At 30.9% G+C, this 17,267-nt stretch overlaps 1 protein-coding gene across 2 annotated transcripts in view; it reads right to left on the reverse strand.

The window, feature by feature from the left end:
- Positions 1 to 823: 823 nt before the first annotated feature.
- Positions 824 to 17,267, reverse strand: part of LOC129222063 (nuclear pore complex protein Nup50-like) — a 43,341-nt gene continuing 26,897 nt past the window's right edge. For both annotated transcript variants that reach the window (XM_054856487.1, XM_054856489.1), the window contains exons 4-7: positions 10,521 to 10,850; positions 8,901 to 8,979; positions 3,433 to 3,548; positions 824 to 1,103 (exon numbers count right to left, since the gene is read on the reverse strand). In XM_054856487.1, the coding sequence (XP_054712462.1) occupies positions 898 to 1,103; positions 3,433 to 3,548; positions 8,901 to 8,979; positions 10,521 to 10,850 (731 nt within the window). In that variant the 3' untranslated portion in view covers positions 824 to 897. The remainder of the gene's footprint in view (positions 1,104 to 3,432; positions 3,549 to 8,900; positions 8,980 to 10,520; positions 10,851 to 17,267) is intronic.

The raw sequence follows: 17,267 nt of genomic DNA on the forward strand, positions 1-17,267 counted from the left end.
TACATTCATGTAAATAACAAGGTTTAAAAGCAATTTTACCAAGACCTAGTTAGAAAGGGTAAAAATTATGTTAAAAGTCACAAAAAGGTACCCGGGTATCCGGTCATTGACGCTAGGGTTAACATTGAAAAAAATGAAATTTGTTGCAAATAATGATTTTTCTTTTAAATGTGTGGGAGAACCGGGAGGAGTGCATTTATACCGATTCAAAGTGAGAAAGATAAAAAAAAGAAAAATAAAAAAAAGAAATATAAATGCTATTTCAAAAACATACTTGGACTACAGGTCCAGTAATTTAGCAGTTTTTGACACATTTTATTTTAGCATCAACTGTCCCATTTCTCACAGCTGCTTTTCATTTTACTTTTCAGTATTAAGATATTTATTGATTTATTTAAGATAAATCCTTTTGCTAGTATTTGAAACTGGGTTATTATTGTGGACGAACAGAAAATAATCATTCTTTAGAAATAATAATTTAAAACAGGTTAATAACTATTTTAAATATGGTATAGAATATTGTTACATTGAAGGCAATTTACATTATATTGAAGTTTATTACAGGGAGAGTTCAATGTATTTTATAATTCATGCTTCATATTGCTTTTAAACTCTTACAACTTTTTACTTTAGTCTGCATTATTATAATAATACATAAAGTGTCTAGTTGCAAAAAAAAAAAAAAAAAAAAAAAAAAAAAAAAAAAAAAAAAAAGCAAGCAAAAAAAAAAAAAAAAAAAAAAAAAAAAAAAAAAAAAAAAAAAAAAAAAGCAAGCAAGCATATGTAATAAAATATCCAAAAATGTTTATTCATACTTTCCAGATATTTCACATTTAAAACAGTTGAAGTTGAAATTTGAGAATGAAACAATTTGAGGGTAACATGTTGGTACTTAATTTAAGATTTATATTTATTGAGCATTTCTAAAAGTTCATCAGCGTCTTCTGCAGTCTTGACACGAATAAGCATGGGTATTGCATCCTTAGAATCAGGATTTTTGGCATCAACAGGAGGGTTGGGAACACACACTAAAAGTACATTATTTTTGCCGGTTCTCGACATTGGAAGGGAAGAGCTCAGGATGATGTTAAGAAGAATGTTTCCTAAAAAAGAAAAAGTAATTAGATAAGAATAATTATTATTCTATGTTGAATTCAGTATACTCAATTTTCAATTAGAAATGTCATCAAAATTATTAATTATATATATACACAGGGGTGGGAACAGTGATTATAGAGTTGGGCAAAATGCAATGAGAAGTGCATTTGCTCCAAAGCATTGTTAAATGCCCGAAGTCTTGGCATTTATGAAAAATGTAGCTTTTAAATACATGCACTCTTTTAAAAAGTGTTCAAGCACATGAATACCACTACAACCATTGTGTACTCTTTTTTATTTATTTTTTGTAATTTAAGGAGAAAAATAACTAATTTGTTAAAAAAAACTTTTTGAAGATATTTTCTAAATGTCACAATTTATGGGTAATAGCTTTCTTGAAAACATTGATATTGTTGGGTTATTCTAATAATTAAAACTTTTCCTGCAAAAAGAATTCAACTTTTTTGACTTCATGTGTAAGAAACTTCGTACTTTTCTGATTTCCACAACATGGTGAAAATTCTATAAACGACCACCTCTATACAGCAGCCCTCTCCTTTAATGACCAATTTCTCCCCTATCCACTCAATGCTAAAAAAATCTCAGAAAGACCATCCAAACCTCTCACAACGACCGGCAAATCGTTACACTGAGCACCAACAAATGAAGGATTTTCAGTTAGAGAAAACCAAAATGAAGATGAGCAAAGAAAGGGCACACATTAGTCAACCCTTGCTTGTGAAAGTGGAAAGAAACTAGAATAAAGGGGGAGGGGGGAATGTATTTATCTGGGGGCTTCAAAGGAATTCTTTTTGCACCCCGTTTAGAGCCCCAAAATTAAAAAAGGAGAGCATAGTTTTGGGCACCCTTGGGAATCCAAAACGAAACACGCATCTCTTGCTGCAGCAGATTGTCCATCATTGTGTAGGTTGGTAAGGACAGCTGCTTACGAACAGAAGAGGCACATATCTAGGGCATTTTAGTGATCAAAATCTCCTTTTTGCTCATTTAAACAGTTGAGAAATAACCTCATGCATGGAGTCTAAAAAGGCTAATCATGGTTGCACCCAGATTGCACTAATAAGAAACATTAATAATTTCTTTTTGCAGCTATAGAGAAATGTTTTCAGAAATATTAAAAAATCTGAAGCGTGCAAATCTTTTCTTAAATTTTAAAGCAAACTAGTTTCTAAGTGGAAAAAATAATGTTAGAAGTACCGTATATACTCGTGTATAAGCCAATCTCCCATATAAGTTGACCCCCCAACATTTAGGAGATAAATCAGGAAAAAAAAAATCGAAAACCTGCGCATAAGCCACTACTTTTTTTGTAAAGGGTTCAATTTTTCCGTCACTGTTTTTTTTACTGGTTGCTTTTATTTCGATTTTATATCAATAAAATTTTATGCTGTAGCCATAATACATTATTTTAAAATAATGAGCAGTAATCCGCGACTATCGGGAAAATTTGCGAATATGGCAATTCTCACACTTTTCGCGTAGTTGGCCGTTTAACTGTAATTATTTATTTCTTATTTCACAGTCAGACCATGTAAAATCATAGCAGAATGTTTAAGTATTTACTTATTTAGTATCTGCTTAAAAGGGATGGACTAAAATCGGGAAAAAGTTCACGTTTTCAAATCTTTTATCTAAGAAAAAATTGACGAAAAGTTTCAAAAATCCAGCCCAGAGTGTAAGTTGACTCCCTAACTTTAAACCTTATTTTTTGTAATAAATTTCTCGACTTATATGCAAGTATATACAGTATATTTTTTATTTAAAGCTTAACATTTTTAACTCCCTCATTTAAATGTATTTTTAATATAATGTTCTTAACATAGTGTAATCAGAACATAAATGGCTTTTATGGGTGCTATGATTGTTTTTTGCATGTTTGAGAACTGACTCTTAGAACGTCAACCCATTAATGATCACTTTCTTCTGGAACGGAGAGTGGTTGCTCCAGAAGTTTCACTCTATTATCATCACATTAAATACTTTTTAGGACAAATGGATGCTTCACTTGCCAAATCAATTAACTCCATAAAACAAAAAGTATTTAAGAAGAAGAGAATGAATCCATAGGAGTGAATGGGCCCTCCTGTTATTTTCTGCCATCGCAGGATCAGAAATGTACTGAACCAAAAGTTTAATATAAATTCACATTCTAAGCACTGATTAAGCACTATTAAAGCAGAAATAAGAATTTTTTTTAAAAAAAGTGGAGTTAATCGATTTGGAAACTGAGGCATCCAAAATATTACCTAAGAAAAGAGCACAGTCTTAAGTTGCGGAGTCAATGGTTTATAGAATTAAAAAGCTACAACAAACCAAGATTTGTATCTGCTCGAACAAGAAGCTGTGTTTTGCCATCTAAAGGTTTCAAATAAAGTGTTCCTACTCCTTTATCAGAGTAAGTTTCATCTTTTTTGAAGAATAATTTACACCTGGAAAATAAAATTTTAACAAAATATTATTCTACCTTTAACTGCAGACATATTTCATTAGTTGAAACAAATTTATAACACCAAAAAAAAATTTTAATAAGTAAAAACAACAGACATAATGTTTATGATTTGTACTAAGTAAAAACCAACATAAAGTGCTTTTTTGTATCTTTTATTTTGTTGAGGTATTTTAATTTGTTTGAAAATAAAAGGAATTTTTCTCCAGAGTTTTGAATAGATTGTGTAAGAACATGTTTTTGATGTAGTTTTTTCTTCTATAGAGAGAACATGCTTAAGCATAATAAAAAATTTGGAATGCAGAATCAAATAAAACCAGTGGTTGTAAGTAGCACGCTACAAGTAGCGACGCTACTGTTGTAGCTATTTTTTAGTAGTTTGTAGTATAGCGCACTACTTTTTTTAAAAAATAATGTAGTGAGTAGTTCGATACAAAAAAATAGTAGTTTGTAGCAATTTCGGGAAACTACTTTTATATAAACTTTAAAAAAAAAGGATCAGTTTGCTTGTGATTGTAATTTTCGTATTTAGCCACTACAGTATAACATCTTTAATTCGGAATCGCCGGGACTACGGCCGTTCCGAATTATGGAAATTATAAACTATCGATGGATAATACGACAATAAATGTGATCAAATAGTATTCTAACAAAATAATAATAATAGCAATTTGTAATAAGAATCTTAAGCATAAATAACTAATTTAAAACATATACAGAGAAGCACCGTTTATACGTTTTTGAAGGGACTGTACGAAAAAGTATACAAATGAAAAAACGTATAATAGGTACAGGTTAATGTGTATTAGACACTGCAGGGACCGATTTATAAAACGTATAATTGATAAAAATGTATAAAAGAGAAACTTATAAATGGTGCTTCACTGTATTTCAAAGAAATTTAGATTTTGAATGGTAGCGCCATCTGTTGTTATCTCCGGAAAATAATTATAAAAAAAGATAAACATTACTTATAACAATACAAAGTATAAGCCTTACAAATGAATGAGAAATGCTTACTTCATTAGGAAAAAAATAAAAATAAAATTTCGGACCATTATTTTGATAATGAAAAAAACTGATGACCTGATATAAAGGAAACAATTCTACAAATTATATTTACGGGAAAAAAATGAAAATGCATGTTTTTCTATAAACACAATACAGATTCGGACAAAAATTGACAAATTTACTTCATCATATCAAAGAAAGATAATTGCTTCATTTTAGGTTTATGGGAAACTAATTTCTTGCGAATTGTATATACAGTTATTATTTTGCGTTCATTTATAAACAATCTTTTTTCAAGACTTTTTATGGCGGTATCAATCGTTTTAATTAAATCTTCTGTCGAGATTGCCTCTTCAATTTTTTCAGTCACTCTCGTCATCAGTGCTGCGAGTTTATGGATTTAATGCGTTCTTTAAAATTTCCACATCACTTAATTCGTTGATTGTCGGTACATCGTTATGCCATTTGAGCACTTCAATGAAGTTCGATTCTTGGAAGTCTATCTTTCGCTGCTGTGCATAAGCCAACAATTCAGAAATTTGTGCTTTTTCTTTCGAGATATTGAATCCATCAAATTCAGACTCGCTTTCATCATCATCAGCAAATAAAGTCTGCAAAATTAATTTATGTCACGCATTATTTAAAGTTTCATTGGATATTCTATCCCATGCACTAGATGCACACCAGAGTGCATCTTTCAGTGTAAATTCTTTCAAATTTACAAATGTTCTTTTCTTCATTGATCGAGTCTAGCATGTCTTGCAAAAAATTGTTCTTGTAATGAGCTTTAAATTTTCGTAGCATGCCATCGTCTAACGGCTGTATGAGCAGTTGGTGTGCAATTGGGAGAAAGAAACACAACTTCGGCATTTTCTTCCGATAATGATTCAGCATCAGGATGAGCTGTGCAGTTATCGACGATAAGCATTATTTTTGAGTCGGCTGATGAAGAATGCTTGCGAGCTTGAGGCAGGAAGTGGTTCGTGTACCAGTCGGAGAAAAGATCCTTCGTTATACAGGCCCACTTACTATTTTTGTAGATAACTGAAAATGTTTTAATTCCTTTAAAAGCACGAGGTTGAGCACTCTTTCCAATTACCATCAGTTTCAACTTGTGAGTTCCAGCTGCATTAGAGCAAGCCAAAACCGTGACCCTTTCTTTTACGTCTTTAATGCTGGTTGCGCTCTTCTCTTGATGTGTTGCAAGCGTTTTTCTCGGCACATATCGCCAGAAAAGTGCGGTTTCGTCGACGATATAGTTATTCTAAAGTGAGATATTTTTCTCTTGAATGATTTGCATTAGATCACCCACGAAGAGCTCTGCTGCTTCATAGTCGGCACTTATTTTTTCCCCATAGATCCGTACTTGTCTGATACTGTGACGTTTCTTGAACTTATCCAACCAACCAGTTGTGTACTCACAGAGTTGTCAGCTTCATTTCCATGTGATACCTCTTCTCCTGAGCCAAAATGATGGATCCGTTCTATCATTAACTGGCATGTGCCTTACCGTGCCAGTTAAAGGCACGTTTTCCGATCGCCTTTGCTTGAACCAATCGATCATTACTTTATCCAGGTCCGGATTCTTCACACCTTTCATTGTTTTCCTCATCATTTCAAGAGGAAAATTGCTGTCGGGGAAAAAAAGCAAGAATTTCTTCCTTCTGCTTTATGATGTCACACACAGTTGACTTTCTGATTCTATAGTCTTGGCATAAATTTTTAACAGTCGTCCCTTGGTCAAATTTCTTTAGAATTTCGACCTTTTTTGCAATTGATAAAGTGCAATACTTTGTCTTTTTCTCTTTCCCTAAAACAGGAGAATTTAAAGCTCTCTTCTGACTCATGGTACATAATAACATGAATTCAATCGAGGATAGAAAAATCACAAAATCAGAAGCTAAAACAAATGAAAACAAAATGGAGAATGGAGCAAAATTTCGAGTTGCTTTCAACCGCTCTTTTGGATTTTGGAAACAAAAATGTAACAACAAATACGATTGGTTCTGACAAACCAATTATATTCTCTGTTACTTTTGAAACTATTCCCAAATAAATCTCCGATCATGGCCATCACTTGTGGCGCCATCTATTGAGAGACAAAGGAAATTGTTTTATCTGAAAGGTCAAAAAATGTCCGAATTACAGATCATTACCGAATCACAGAAGTCCGAACTAACGATGTTATACTGTATTTGTATTGAATAGAGCTTGATATGAAAAGAAAAGTTTATATAAATAAGTGATAACCGCCAATTTAGTGACTCCTTTGTTTTTCTGGCTGCCGAGAATGTCATGTGGATGGACGTTTTAGATTTTAAAGAGATAATTGTTCCAATACTGTAAAAACTTATTTTAATGAAAATGAAGAGATATAGGTGAGTTCATGAGTTGGAAATTTCGTGAATTTTATATAAACAGACCAAAAATTTAAAATTATTTTGAGAATCTTAAATTTTCGGGTTTACGATGGGCACGCGAAAATTAAAGGCTTGCAAAAATGAGTGCTTTTACAGAGTATTCACCATACCAAAGAAAGAAGCTTCTACAAATTTCATAGAAAAGAAAAAGGGTGCGTGGTGGGGGGGGGGGGGGGGGGGCTTCATATCCGTCGTCTTAAATTTGTTCAATTTGTTGTGCGTATTGGGGTGTCCAAAAAAATATAAAATTGATTTTTCAAGTTGCACACACTCTTATAGTTTTTCTTTTACATCAAAACAATTGCAAAAAAAAGTTTCATATAATTTGAACAACGGCAACCATTGCTGACTTCCGTCTAAAATTGTGAACCAGCACTTGTAATGCTAGGTCAAATGAAAAGAAAAAACTTTTTTGAGAAACCCGACATTTCTGTTGATAAAACATTGCTCCTATACCCCACATGCAACACAAAAACATTTATTTAAAGTAAAAAACATTTAGGCATCCCACACTTGGCCTAAAATTTGTAATTTTCTTTAAATTTATTTTTTGTTATACATATTTTTAAAAATGTAGGTAAATTTTACGAAATCATCAAGCTGAAAAATCAAAATAGTAAAGTAGGTAATTAGCGTTAAATAGAAAATAATCAATTTTTTGATCAAAATTATAAATTTTAGGGCAAGGATGGGATATCTAAATGTTTTTTAATTTGAATAAACGCTTTTGTCGTCCATGTGAGGTATGGGGTATAGGGCCAATGTTTTATCTACAAAAATTTTGAGTTTCCAAAAAAAAAAGTTTTTTTTTTTTTCAATTTGGCCTTGCATACAAGTGCTGATTTACACTTTCAGATGCAAGTTGGCACAGGTTGCCATTGCTCAAATTATTTGAAACTTCTTTTCACAATTGTTTTGGCATTCAAGGAAAAATAACAGAGGGTATGCGACTTGAAAAATTGACTTTCATTTTTTGTGAGACACCCTAGTATGTATGCTTTTTATTTACTTATTTTTGGGAAAGTAGCCAAGTAGCGACTACATTTCAAAAGTAGTTTATAGTAGCTACATTTAAAAAAAGTAGTTGTAGTTAACTACATTTGTAACAAAGTAGTTGTAGTTAACTACATTTGTAACAAAGTAGTTGTAGTTCGCTACAAAAAAAAAAAAAGTTTTTCCAACCACGAATAAAATACAGATTCAATAAAGTGGTGTAATTATAATATCATGGGCTACAAAAATTCACAATCTAAAAAAAAAAGAACATCACGGAGCAATTATGAAAACACTTATAACTACCATTGTGGTAAAATTAACAAATGATGTACAGCTACTACAGTTAAATCAATATACCAACCAAGATGAAAAACCAATTTCAAAAGTGAAATGAAGATAACGTTAAGGGACAGAGAAGGGGGGATCTAAATATGCATACTGATTATATTGCTGAAATCTGTACCACAAAAAAGAGTAAGTGATCAAATTGTGATAGGTGAACCAATTCGGTAAGAAAGTCTGAAAAATTAAAAATAAATCTTTAAAAAGCATTTTTTAAATAAAGTGAAAACCAGTTAAATTTTTTTAAATTGGGGATGTTCAAAAAATAGACCTTAAATGCAGTGGAGAAGAACATAAAGTTTTGAATATTAGTTGATTATCAGTTCAGCAATCATTATAAGCTTTGGAGAGACATGAGTATTTTTTTTTCATAAGAACATTTAGGATTCATATGCCACTAATTACAATATCAAAGTACTTGGAAACACAAATAAATATGATAGTAAAAACACAATCCTAGAACTGCATTCACGAATAGCAAAAAAACTGTTTAATAAATTTTAGAGAGATAACTATGTCACAGTATCAAATAAAATATTATGAAGGATCAAATGCATTTTAATTACCTTTTAGAATAAAGTGCATCTTCTTCATTGACAGCATTAAAATCATTTTTAGGTGGCACATATTCATCAGTTTCTTTTTCTTTTAATAGGAAAAAAAACAAAAACACAATAAATATATTAGCTTCACAGGTAAAAATTAAAAGCACAAAGTTTTTTTTTCTTTAAAAATGTAAGAAGGGAGTATAATCAAGATACTTCTATAACTGAATGATCCAACTTAGTGTGTCTAATAATCAAATAATTAGCTAACAGTAACTTAATTTTTTCCAAATAATCAGAAGAGCAATGAACAGCTGTCAAATGATTTAATGGATGATCATTTATTGAAGAATGATTATTTTCAATTATTAAAGATTGATGGAACAATCACATTAAGTGATTCTATCAAATGATGCTATTGAATGACTCCACTAAATTATTTTGTAATCGAATAATAGAGTATAGATAGGCTTGCCATTAGTCCTGGTTTGACCGGGAAAGTCTCGGTTTTCAAACGAAATCCTGGTGGGTTTACTTCATGTCCCGGAAAAAGATAAATCTGATTACAAATGACCAAAAAGGTCGAAAAATAATTAACTTCGAAGGATTATTTAGAATAATTACTTAAGATGAAACAGTGACTTGTAAAATTAATTGCTTGTGAGGATTTTTACAACAAGATTAAAACCAAAAAGTCCTAAAAAATGAAACGTATGTCTGAATATTGTTAAATTTTTTATTCCTCATTCAGTGTTTTTTCTAACTAAAACAAATTGTAGATATTTTTATCTCGGAGGTGAAATGTTCAAATTTTATCCGCTTATTTTATCCCCCCCTCCCCCCTGTTTTAGGTTCAAAATTAGTAACCAAAGGATTGAGAATAAAATGCCGCCCTATAAAACTCCAAAAATCAGCTGGGGGTGTGTACCCTTTGAATGCTAGCAATGTTTTCTGGTGTGTCCTGGTTAAGCATTTCAGAAATATAACAAGACTAGGTATAGAGCAACTTTGCTATCTTTAATACAGGGTGTCAACTAAGTATTATAAATAATTCCATGACATTTTCCCAACTTTTAAACGAATATTTGTGTTTATACAGAAAATTGTGTTTATACATAAAACTTTCTGCTTGACTAGATGTTTGTTAGTTAAATAAATTTAAAAAAAAAATATTGTAGAAAATATGTGCTAAAAATACCTAAATAAATGTAATCACACTAACTCAATTTTTTAATGCCTCACATTGGGTACTGCACTTGTGTTTTTATCCAGTCAAGTTCAGAGGCATTGAAAGGTAAGAGAATTAAACTAATGGTGTCATAGCCAATCTTCTCGGCAACTCTACCAGACTAAGAAGAGATCAATGAAATTCCAAAAGAAACTCTTGAATAAAATTTGAAAAATTGTAAAACCTATTTATTTATTTTATGTGTTACACAAATTTGAAACCTTTAATTCGTGAAACTGTAGTCTCTAAATACTGTAACAAGCCATGTGGTAGTTGCGTGTAAATAAGTCATCGGTAAAAAAGATAGAGAGAGAATTGAGCAAGAATATATGAGTTAAGCTAAATTTTTCAAATTGGTTCACTGACTTACATAGGAAAAGGTTGATAGAACATGTTTTGAAACTAATACATACCACTTTCAGCTGTTGCTGCAGGAGCTGAAGCTTGAAAACTGAAAGGCTTATTTGCACTTGATGAATTTCCTAACTGGGCATTCTTCAGACCAAATGAGAAAGGGAAAGAACCTTTACCAGCCTCTGCAGATTCTGATTGACAGTTACCGGTTAGAGAGGCAGCTTCAACTTTACAACTACTGGTAGGTCCGGTAGAGCCAGAAGACGTGGCAGTTGGAATCGTCTTTTGCCCAAAACTGAATGTTGACGTGTTTGTAGTGTTGGAAGAAAAATTGGCTCCATAATCTGTTTCGTCCTTGTTAAAGTTTGTAAGAGTGAATGATGAGTTACCTGGTAGAAAAAAAAAGCAAGAAAATTTTCTAATAAGATTAAATTAAGAATAATATACATATATATACATAATAAAGTTAACAACACAGGATTTATTCAGGATTTTTTTCTCGCTACCTATTTTTGTGAAAGTATTGCATCATTCTATTTTTGTGAAAGTTTTTTTTTTTTATCAGCATTGTTTTTTGTGAAATTTTAGACGCATCCTAATTTTTGTAAAAGTAGTGGAACAAGTGAAATTTTAGTTCGAAAATAGTAAATGTCATCTAGTATTATTTTTAACAGGTTTCGTTTTTTTTTTGGGGGGGGGGGGGGAGCTGAAAACCTAAGAAGTACGAAAAATACCATCGTAATTTCAGCTTAATAGGCTATGTACTGTGTACAATATAGGAAATGATGAGAAAAACGGTTTCCCAAAACAGATGTTGAAAGATTGCGATAATATTGCATAAATACACTTTGGTGTGAAACAGCTAAAAATGAGTTAAAATACTACAAAAAGGTTTCTATTTAAGCGAGTGTTCATATAACTTGCTTAGAATTTTATTTTATGAGTAAATTTTGTTTTAAACCGAGAAACAAATTTTATATTTTAAAATGCTAATTTTTGTGATATTTTCGATGTTTTTGCGAAACTACTGATTTTATTACTTGATTTTTGTGAAAGTACCGATTTCAAAATAAGATTTTTGTGAAGGTACCGAAAAACGGTAGCAAAATCAGCCTGTATTGGGCCCTGCTTATGTACATTGGACTATTTTATTAACCCTTTATTTACTGATGGGACGCATAAATCTTAATAGTTCCCCTGTTTTTAAAAATGCTATTAGAATTCGAGGGCTTTTGAAATTTAGCAATATGCAGTTCACTGAATTATTGGTTGGCAGCACAGACAGATTTTCTTTGAAAACTTGATGAAACAAATCGAGACAACACAAAGCTAAGATGGCCAGAAGCTGTTCCAACAGTTAATAAAGATTTGGTGCACTATACTTAAATAAATTAAAAGAAAAGAAAAGAAAGAAAAATTTTCTGAGAATGCATTCTAATCCATTCTTTTTGAAACCAGTTCAATATGGAATAATGATCTGTATGCAAATTTCAATTTTTCAACTGAACATGCTATGCTGCAATCCTGAAATAAATTCTTTTAAATGCTAATTTTATACTTTTCTTGCCTTCACTTTGAACATTGGGATCCCTTTTCATCCACTTTGGGAGTTGAAACTCTCATTTTTGATATTTACTATGCTTTGTTAAGAAACAAACAATTCAAATTCCTTTTTATTTCAATCATAAAATTAAAAAGTTTTAAACAAAAAGAGCCTTATATGGCAAAAAGTTAAATACTGAACTGCTGCCTAAATTTTGTTTTTGTTTCAATTACTTTAAGTTTTTACTAGATATATATTTACAAGATATATCTCTAGTAAATATTTCTAGTTTAATAAAGAAAATTTAGAATAATTTGAAATAGTATATAGATATTGATACATCAGGGGTGCCCATCTCCAAAAGAACAATGCCTCCCCCTTCCCCTCTAATACTATAAAGGATCCCAAGAATAATTTTCTCCCCAGAAAATAGGAAAAATACACCAAAAACAACTAAATGAAAATTCCAATGGTGCGTTTTTAAAAATAAAGATTCAAATTATATTTTATAAAATACTTCAAATCAAGAAAAATCTTCAAAATTATTTTTTTTAAGCGTGAGGAATGAGGGACAAATTTCAGGGTGGCAACAGGAACAGGAAAAAAAGTCCCCCGACTTTTCCATGATTAAGTTCACCAAATTTCCCTGATTTACGTTACCAATGATAATGGTTTCCTTTCTTTGCCCTACCTGAAATCCTGAAAAGGATTGCATATTAAATAAAATGCAGTGTTTAAAAAGGTTAAGCTGTTAATTAAAAATATATTTTAAAAAGATGCTCCTTTTTTTGGGTAAAAATTGTACATTAAATTATCGAAAGAGAAATATTGTAGGAAATCTAAAACAAATACTTTACATCTAGGAACCAGTTAACATAAGAATTCTAAGAAATTATTAAAACTACTCTTAAAGACATATCTAATCATGATGCAACTAAAAAATTTAAATGGAAATAATCTTGAACTGAATTTTCAAGCAGTATAATTGTTGCTGCAAGAATAGTGATGTAAAATATCTGGGTATTTATTTTTAGGGGTAAATACCCAGGGTATAAACCCTGGGTATTTACCCCTAAAAATAAATACCCAGGGGGAAATAAATACCCAGGTAAATACCCAAGGTATTTACCTGGGTATTTATTTCAAAAATTTATCTTAATATAAAAAAAAATCTTCTGTGCGTACGTTTGTCACCGTAAGGCTTTTAAACGGCTGGACCGATTTTGATCAATTTTTTGTGTGTAATTAAGTTGTGGCAAGCATGGTTTTGAAGAGCGATGGATCGAATCGGAAACGTTTTTGTTAATTAATTAATTTAAACATTGGATCGTTATATCTCCCAAATGATTAATATTTATTTTAAACTATTGTTGAACGAGAATTGAAATAAATATTTAACCCATTGCCAAAGGACAATAAGAAAGTCAGCTCTGCTTTTGGTAATGAAATTTCCCACTGTGAGATGTCAATTGAGAATAGAGAGAGAGTGAAGCCTTCATTTCATGAAAGCAACGATTTTTAGGTCCCGAGATATATTTTAAAGTAAAGTATTGGAAGGTTTACGCAAAACATGTGTTCTGTCTTCGTAGTTGAACCATGTGACCGGATCGGTGCCGTACCATACCTAGCAACATTTGTTTCTCGGCTCAAATTGATCTGAATTTTGGCACCAATGTCAAGAATACTTTAAGGATTATCTAACTAATCAGTACATTACTAAAGGAAAAGATGATGGAATTTAAAGAAGAAACAAATTTTATTTTTGTCAAGATAACTTACAACAGGATAGTTTTGTATACAAAAGATCAGTGCAGTGGAACATCTTTATCTTTAATGGAAAGAACAAATTATGCAATATATGAAGTTAAAAAGTTTTTGTTCAAAAGATCGGACCGCTAATCGGTTGGAGTTGGCTTCTCTTACCGATTGGCTGGATTACAGTAACGTGGTGGCTTGGCAATTTTGGCTATAAACAATAGAGTTGCGTGATCATTTGTTTACATTTTAAAACTACTGTCAATGTAATTTATTGCATTTTTTGTTTATTTAGCAAAATATTTCTTATTGCAAAGGCTTGCTTTTCGTTTTTAGTCATTTTAGTTGACGAATGTGTTTATTTTACATAGGGAGGGGGGATGAGTGATTTTCGCTTAATCAGAGAACTGTTTTTACCTTTACCATTTTTTTAAACGATATCCTTTCGTTTTATTCTTTTTCATATGTGGGATGTTGTAGCGGGATTTCCCGTTTGTTTTTTACACTTAACACTTAATGTCTGAGGACCCTTTTTATCCTTTGAGTATAGCTAAAGGAACAAACTATCAAGTACGGGAGGAAAAATAGTTAATAAAATAACTGCTCAGTGGGCATTAGATAAATCAAGTTGTAATAAATATACGCATTCTGACACAAAGCACAGTTTAAAACATTTTCTTTTTACTTATTTTTTTCAACAAAACGGTTCAAACACTTGGTAGTTTACTGAAATTATTAACTTTTCGATTTACAAAGTTTGAACAGAACAAAGTCTGTCGGGTCCTCTAGTATTCAACTAAAATACTTGTCTGTATGTATTCCACTATGTATATATATAACCAATCATATACAAAACAAATTTTTGCCCAAAAATTGTATTTTGATCACATATTTAAAGAATTATTGTGTGAAACAACTTAGCAATCTAATATGATATTCAAATTAAATGTGTTGGATATGCCTAATCAATGTCCCCATCTCTCTTTTTTGTCTTTCACTTTTCGAAGCAAAATTTAAAGTTTTACCAATACAAATAGAAAGTGAGTGACAAACTAACGCCTCCTAAATACTAAATGCCTATCGCGTTCTCCCTTTTAACATAGAGCAAAATGATCCTAGTAAGCATAATTTCGGTCTTCTGGCTACTGCCAACTATCGATGGTCGAAAGCATTAGAAATTGAAAGTGGAGAAAACAATTAGTTAACTTCTAAATTTAAATTTTAAAATTAACCAAATAACGATTTGATTTGAATTGTTTGGATCCATCGTCATACCAACACCATCCATGTATTGCCGTCAGGTAGTAGCGTTGTTTGTGTACCGGCGGAGGATCACTTTTAGAGCAAATGTGATAGGCATTTAGTATTTAGCAGACTTTGGACAAACTGATTACAACTCAAAGCCAAAACTAACTAGTAGCATGATATTATGAAAAATCAAAGATGAAAAGTTGTGCTAGTGCCATCTATGTGACAAAATTAAACTTAAATCCCTTTGCTTTACCCCATAAAAAATTAAATATTCTGCCATCCTATTTAAGTTTTAGAATAGTTCATTCTAAATTCTGACAGTTTTTTTGATAAGATTTCATTACGCCTTTAATTAAAAAAATTATAATATATAAATTTTTATATTTTTAATCTTTCATTTTACAGTTTATATTTTAAAATGAAAATCATCACTTTTTGATACCACATAAAGTTTTTTTTGGCAAAATGCGCAATTACTAGGGTATTTACCCTGCCTTCAGATAAATACCCAAAAAAATATTTCCGACATCACTAATTGCGTGTATTAAAAATAGTTTGAATAAATTTTCATCATGAAGTACCAGGGAGCAAATGCAAATGAGCAAGGCAACAGAAAACAATATTTGGATTTTTTTTTTTGCTTATTAATGTGAAAACCGTTTCTATATTTGCAACGTTATCACTTAAACAGCAATAAAATAAATAAATATGTAATATCATAGTCTTAATAACTTCTCAGTAAATTCTTCCAAGCATCATTCATGCTTCCTTTTTTTTTTCATTTTGGATGTGACTAACCTAGATTGTGATTTTGAAATCCTGAAGTTTATCATTGAATTGCTTATACTTGTCCAATTATGACATTGAAAAGAAAGATTCATTGGTTTTCGATAAGTTTCTTTCATAATTTCATTAAGTCTTCCAATAAAAAATATTATAAACTGTGTAATATATATGTATGTATCAATTTTACCAATTATTTCATATTTAGGTTTAAAAAAAAAAAATTCCAACTCACTTTTTGCATCTTTTTGTAAAATACCCAGTTTTTGGGTATTTACCCAGGCCTTGGGTAAATACCCAAAAAATATTTACCTACCCACTGGGTATTTACCCGATCCACATCACTATGCAAGATTAACAATTAAGTGATAGTTAAAGTATGGAAGTAATGTAGTTTTACTTCGGTAAATACTACTGCCGTGTGCAGGTAAACGGCAGAACCTGCGTTTTAGAGACATTTGAAGAAATGCGAGGTGGATTCAGTACTAACAATAGGAAAATGTTGGAATTCGACGTTTTTTTCGGCCCTCTTTTTCAGCGGAAACTAAATAAGCGAGTATGTACGATAAAGGTAAATATACCATAGATGACAAAAATGCAAAAGAAAATGAAAAATGTTCAGTTTCTGCCATTTACCTGCACACGGCAGAATAGACATATTTATGCAAAACAAATTGAAATCTTTCAACAACCAGTCATATTGAGCTATTCTCTAATCAAGAACTTAGGTTTTAATGAATGATTACAGCATTTTAACTATTCAAAAATAATAAAAATATTTAGGGGAGGATGGGGTAAAATGGACCACGGGGTCAAATGGACCACCCCCCATTTCTTAATTTATTTATGTTTTTAAATGTTTCACATTTTTATACATAGATGGCAGCACTGAAGTGTTGAAAATAAGCTTACAACAGTGTGTTTAACTGACAATTTAGCCATTTTGTTCCAGAAAATTGATTTGTGGTAGTCAAAAGTAACTTTTTTCATTGAAACATTTTCTTTTTTCATCATTCAAGAATTGTGATTTGGAAGATATTACTTTGTGCAATAAAAAGGTAAGATTATATTTTAGTACATTTAATGTAATTAAAATAATTTAATATAAAATTTGTTACTTTTTTTTGCATTTTTCATGAGAAATCCACATGGGGTAAAATGGACCACCAGGCACTGGGGTAAAATGGACCATGGTCCATTTTACCTCAGTTCTATATCCTATGTGTTTTTCTTGATAGTAGTATATATAGAATTAAGAATCAATAATTTATTTAATTTTTAATGAGTAATTTTAATTAATGATTCGTGTTACTACACTTCTGAAGTGCTAACTTTGCATTATACTTTCAAATTTTAAAATTAATCCTGAATACATAATTCAAAGGAAAATAAACAAACATTTTATTTGAGATTCTTTTTTAAATTTTGTAAACATTCTGTCAATTTTTAATCCTTTTACTTTAATTGGAGAATT

This window comes from Uloborus diversus, chromosome 5, assembly GCF_026930045.1.
Source record: "Uloborus diversus isolate 005 chromosome 5, Udiv.v.3.1, whole genome shotgun sequence".
Classification (NCBI taxonomy): domain Eukaryota; kingdom Metazoa; phylum Arthropoda; class Arachnida; order Araneae; family Uloboridae; genus Uloborus; species Uloborus diversus.